The sequence below is a fragment of the Gopherus evgoodei genome, chromosome 5 (assembly GCF_007399415.2).
Source record: "Gopherus evgoodei ecotype Sinaloan lineage chromosome 5, rGopEvg1_v1.p, whole genome shotgun sequence".
Classification (NCBI taxonomy): Eukaryota; Metazoa; Chordata; order Testudines; family Testudinidae; genus Gopherus; species Gopherus evgoodei.
Window position 1 is genome coordinate 131,396,318 of NC_044326.1, and position 6,244 is coordinate 131,402,561.

Below are 6,244 nucleotides of genomic sequence, written 5' to 3' on the forward strand. Positions count from 1 at the left end.
AGGCCCACGAGTGGCGTAATGGCAGAAGAGCGCTTGGCCCTGTAGGAGAACGCGGGGCAACCGGAAGTGGGGAAGGAGATCGCGGCGGCACCACACTAGCGACCGGAAGAGAGGAACAGCATCACTATGGCACGCGGTGCGCTACCGGAAGTGGCCCGAAGAAGACGAATGGTGACGACGGTAATCGCTTTGGCTCAGGGCTGGAGCCGGAAGTGGGGAAGGGAATGGCGGAGGCGTACGCTGGGCCGGAGCCGGAAGTGGGGAGGAGAATGGCGGTGGCGCACGCTCTCCGGTGCCGGAAGTGAGGAGGAGAAGCGCTGGGACAGGACGCGCGCGGGCAGCACGCAGCATGGGTAGGCCGCGCCGGGCTGCACCGCGTCGGAGGCTGCCGAAGGTGGAGGAGGATGCCGGGGAGGAGCCCGCCGGGCCTGAGCCGGGTCCGCTGGCCTCGCAGAGCTTCACGGACGAGGTGGACGATTTCCACGAGGCGCAGTTCGAGGCGGTGATGGGGGCGCTGGGGAGCGAGGAGGAGGCAGAGGAGGAGGAGAGCGAGGAGGAGGTGCTGGGCCTGCAGCTGCCGTCAGAGAGCGAGGAGGAGGAGGAGGAGGAGGAAGATGATGGGGACCTGTCTATGCACAGTGACCTGGAGGAGCCAGTCAGGGGCTCCGACCTCCCCCACGAGCTCGCTTGGGGGCAGCGCAAGCAGGTCTATTATCAGACAGACTATAGGGGTGCTGCCAGGTCGAAGAACAAGAAGAGTCTCAAGGAGGTCGAGGCCGAGGAGCTGGAGGAGGAACAGGAGGCTCAGGCCATCCAGAAGCGTCTGGCGCAGGCCATGGGCGAAGACGACTACGGGCTGGACCTAGTGCAGGCCTACGCTGATGAGCAGCGCAGCACCCAGCTGCTGGAGACGGGGCCGAAGATCGCCAAGGATTTGAAGACGCTTTCCAGAAAAGAGCAACTGAAGCTGCTGAAGCAAGAGTCACCCGAGCTGCTGCAGCTGATTCAGGACTTTGAAGCCAAGTTAACTGAGCTCAAGGATGAACTGGATCCACTCATGCACATGGTCCGGAATGGGATCATCCCGAAGGGAAAAGGTAGCCGTTACCTGCAGACCAAATATCATCTCTATTTGAATTATTGCACCAATATTAGCTTCTACTTGGTTCTGAAATCAAAGAGGATTCCAGTTCAGGGCCACCCTGTTATTGAAAGACTGGTTGCTTACAGAAATTTAATTAATGACTTGGGGATTGTGGATGAAAAATTGTCATCAGAAGTCCAATGGCTCCTTAATGAGCTCCACAATACTGAGAGAAATGATGTAGGAGGAAAGAAGAAACCCACAATGCTGCTTCAGAGAACTGTTAATAAAAATAAACCAAAATCTGTTCCTAAGATTTCTACTGTTGAGGCTGCTGCTAAGGAACCAAGAGATGATTCAGACTTAGATGAAGAGGCTGCCTTGAAATTTTACAGGGAGATGGAGGAGAAGATGAAACTCAAGAGGAAGAGAAGAGAAGATCAGAATGCTATGGAAGAGGGAATGGTTCTCGAGGAAGATCCAAATATAAAGAGAGGTATAACATATCAGATTGCCAAGAATAAAGGTCTTACACCCAGGAGGAAGAAAATTGATCGTAACCCAAGAGTCAAGCATCGTGAGAAATTCAGGCGTGCGAAGATTCGTAGAAAGGGCCAGGTTCGCGAGGTTCGAAAAGAAGAGCAAAGATATGGTGGTGAACTGTCTGGCATTCGTGCTGGAGTTAAGAAAAGCATAAAGCTTAAATGAGTCCCTCTGTGATTTGTGGACCTGAAGATAGTGGATGTGAACACAATAAATCATTTCTAAATAGAACATTGTGGGTTTTTAAATACTTATTAATGTAGAAAGTGTGTGTGTGTGTGTATATATTTTAACAGAATGTACAACCAGCCCTTTAATTGTACACCTCTCTAAAAATAACCCTTAACACTCACTCCTGTGTACAGGAGCTATTCCCTGCATCACTGTATCTTACTGTAACTTTCCCTGTATGGTGTCATTCTCTGAGAAGCAGAAAAGGTTGTGAAGGAAGGGAGTGAAATGCAGATGACAGGGTGGGAATCAGGTTGGGTAGGACTTTACAGAAGGTGCCAAAGGATTTGGCAATTGGGAAAAGACTTGGCAGCATCTGCAAAAAGATTCTGTGTGGAGAGGGAGTTGGGGAGTAAAATGTGTGCAGCTACCATTGCCAACTCCTTTACCTATTTTGTTGCCTGTTTCTCTGGTTCAGTAACTCTGATGAGCAGTACAATTAGGTGACTGCTATGGTAGTTCCTCTAATGGCTGCTATACTTTGCTCCCACCTTTCCTGTGGTTCTTTGGAAAATTGTAGATGAGATAAGAATAAGATGATAATCTAATTATACAAGGGAATGAATCACTACAAAGAAAAGAAAAACTTAGATCTAGTAAGCAATAATTAGCAATTCAGTGGAAAGCTGCGACCTACACAAGCTTATGTATTTTCTATACTTAGTGGGCCAATTATTTAGTGGTTAAACACTAAACCCATTGGAAGAAAAGGAGTACTTGTGGCACCTTAGAGACTAACAAATTTATTTGAGCATAAGCTTTCGTGGGCTACAGCCCTCTTCATTGGATGCATAGACAAAGTGGGCTGTAGCCCACGAAAGCTTAGGGTCAAGTAAATGTGTTAGTCTCTAAGATGCCACAAGTACTCCTTTTCTTTCTGCGAATACAGACTAACACGGCTGCTACACTGATACCAGTTTAACCCATTGTTACCGTATTTCTTTGACCTGGGCTGTACTACCATTTTAGTAATTGGTTGTCAGCAATCTATTATTTGCATTGGTGCTGAGCACAGTTGAGGTATAAGCAGAGACAAGGGCAAATTGACCAGCACCAGTTCATTTAAAATCATTAACCTTTGCTATAAACCCTGCTCTGATTTGTCCTTGTCTGTACTTATAGCTAAATCATGCTTACAGCAACTTTCAAAGTCTCCTATTTTTCCCATGCATTCTAATGGAGAACTGCATTTCCTGTGTTTTAATCTGACTGAAAGTCCTGCTGGGAAGTATCAATAAAATGACTATCGTTTGAGAGACCACTCACAGTTCTGGTTATGCTAAAGTAGTGACAGGTGTTTACAGGGTCTCATTTTCAAGAGAGATTTATAATTTGTACCACTGTGAGCCATATCCTGAGAGATGCTGAACATATACAAGTCCAGTTAACTTCTAGTTTTGGGTGCTCATATCTCAGGATGGCAAGTCTGGCTTGATTTTTGTCTCATGTTAGCCGTGTATGAAAGCCATTATCCAGTGATTTATGTGAAAATGGTGGATTAGTGGACATATGTCCACATTACAAAATCGCTATTGTAATTAGTAACCTTGTGACAATCTCCATAAGGAATCCAAGATTTGAAAGTGCATCCATAACTAAAGCAATATTCTGACTTTTAGGCTGTGACAGGTTAACAATAATCTAAATATATGAGCAGTCCATAAATGGTATATACAGCATCACTGAAATGTGTAGCAATGATGCACAATGGTAATGTGTCAGTGATGCAAATCTGTTTTGCACACTCATTGGCATAGTCTTTGGTTATGTAATAATACTGCAGAGATGACACTTTCTCTTAAATATGTGTGTTTGAGTTCAGCTCAGTCAAATTGCTTTTTCCTAGAGGAACAAGTTCAGAAATTATGTGCCACTTACTTCTAGTGACCAGTCGTGTTTCCCTCCAGAGTAATGTACATAAGCTTTTCTGAAAGGAAAAAAAAAAACAGGTGGGAAAACAAGCATAGCAGAAATATAATCAGACTGGAACATATGAAAGGAGATTGCTTTCAGCTTGTGTACTAATCACAGAAATTACTGCAGAAATTGGAGCTATGCAGTGTGATTCTAAAGACAGAATTTATCTCAGTATGTGGATACACAGGGACAGATCCTTGGTAAATCCATATAACTTCATTGCCTTCAGTGGTGCTGCACGTGTTTGCATCTACGAATGGTTTGGCTGATGATTAAATGCAGCACAGGAATACATGTTTACACCATACAAATACCATTCATATCATATAGCAGCATTCTGAGTAGAACCAGTAGTTAATTTGACCTTGGTAATGAACTAGTATTTTTGTGTTTCAGTAGTGGGTATGACAGAGAGAACTTGAGCTTGATCTGGCCACTGAGCAGTGGCATCTTAGAAGCAGGATGAGAGCCAATGCAGACTACTCCAGAGGGCCAGGGAGCGCTAGTGGCTGGCAGCAGCGGGGGCGATTTTCACACCTCTGTCTTCTCTGTGAGATTGGGGTCCATGCTGCAGCAACATCTCAGAGAAAGAGGGAGGACTGCAGGTAGGTGTAGGAGTGAAGCAAGGGATCCCTCAGATCCTGGAATGATTATTTGTGACCCTGTGCATGTTTTCTGCTGGTACAATCCACACACAAACAGTTTACCAAATTTCCATTGAAAAGGGTCTTGTGTAAAAATAGGGTGACCAGATGTCCCAATTTTGTAGGGACAGCCCTGATATTGTTTTTTTTTTCTTATATAGGCTCCCACCCCATCCCGATTTTTCACACTTGCTGTCTGGTCGCCCTATGTAAAAATCCCAAATATTAGTGGATTGGGGGTGCTATTGAGCCAACAAGTTTCTTCAACTCTGTTTCTTATGAAAGATGCATTTATTACATGTTTTATAGAATGGGATTTTCCAAGATGCTCGGTGGCCTAACTGCTGCAGTTGAAATCACTGGAAATTTCACTGTTGGCCATTGACTTCAATGGAAGAAGAAATGGGCCAAACTGCTTTTGAAAATCTCACCGTTGAAGGTATTCTGGCTCTGAATTATGTCCTCTAACATGGCTGTACATTGTAAAACCTGTCTGTATATGAATGGCAAATGCTTGGGCTGTACACTCAATCCTTGTAGCGTCACTGCCAGTGGGATTGAATAAGAATAAGTTAATGTCAATAGTGAGCAATTTGAAGTCCTTTGCTCTTGTAGCAGACACAGAAATGTCTCCTTTATTTAGTGTTGCTCATCTTAAGCCTTTTATGATGGGAACCCAGGTTTAGCCTTAAATATGGAGGGAGTGTAGTTAGGGTGACCAGATGTCCTGATTTTATAGGGACAGTCCTGATATTTGGGGCTTTTTTTCATATGGGCTCCTATAACCCCCCACCCCCTGTCCTGATTTTTCACACTTACTATCTGGTCACCCTAAGTGTAGTGCACCTTCATAACTTACCTTTATTTACTAAGTGTGCTGGGAGCATGATAAAGCAAAAAAAAATCATTGGCATTTCACAGCTGGTATTGTTTCAGTACATTAGCTGCACTCCTGGAAAGACCTCAGTTATAGGTGACTTTTAGGATTTTTTTTTAAATAGGCCTGTATCCTTTTGGAGGGAAAGGGGGGGGTGGGGAATGGGGAAGGGAATATCAAAACCGCAGCCCAACTGGGTGATTATTACCAGTTGTGTAAAAAATTTGAAAACAAATTGATCTTATTACTCAGATAGCCACTAACTGAAATGCTCATTTCCTGTAAAGTTGATTTTCATATTACCATTCAAGGTAGATTTGATTTAAATCAGTAGTAGTCAGGAAGATCATGGTTTTCTACATAAAAGTGCATTCTTGTGAAGAATAAGTATTAAGGTTATAACAGCCCACAACTCAGAGATAGATGTAAGTTTAATTTTTAGAAGGTACATACTATACATTTTTAAACAGTGATTTATTTTGAAAACTTTACAGATTCGTTTTACAGCTATATCAGAAAATGAATGATTGTTTGGTTATTTCATTTACCAAAGGTAATTGAAGCAGATATTTATGAAGTCATTGGGAGGTGAACTACCTCCAGTTCAACCAGTTAATCATTAATATTTGGAGGATTTTCTTGCCATGCTGTATCAGGAGCAGAACATCACCAGACAGACATTTAAATTGTTTTATTTAAGTAAAACAACAACATTAAGCATTCTAGATTTTTTCTTCAACAGCAAACATAATATTTTAACAAAACAAGCACATGTCCCTCGCTTCTCACATTTATCTCCAGACTTCTCCTTGTCCAGATCTATTCCGCCCCCAACAATCTTCTGTTTATTGACAGTTTCTACGGAAAAGGATAAATGGACACAAATCAGATATTAGGAATGGCAATATACAAAAACCTGTAGGAGAACACTTCAACCTCCCTGGCCAC

The 6,244-nt window shown here is 43.4% G+C and overlaps 1 protein-coding gene across 1 annotated transcript; it reads left to right on the forward strand.

Moving 5' to 3' along the window:
• Window positions 1-230: 230 nt before the first annotated feature.
• UTP3 (UTP3 small subunit processome component) lies at window positions 231-1,858 on the forward strand. Its single transcript, XM_030565171.1, has one exon. The coding sequence runs from the start codon at window positions 350-352 to the stop codon at window positions 1,790-1,792; it is 1,443 nt and encodes a 480-aa protein (XP_030421031.1). The 5' UTR covers window positions 231-349; the 3' UTR covers window positions 1,793-1,858.
• Window positions 1,859-6,244: the final 4,386 nt, after the last annotated feature.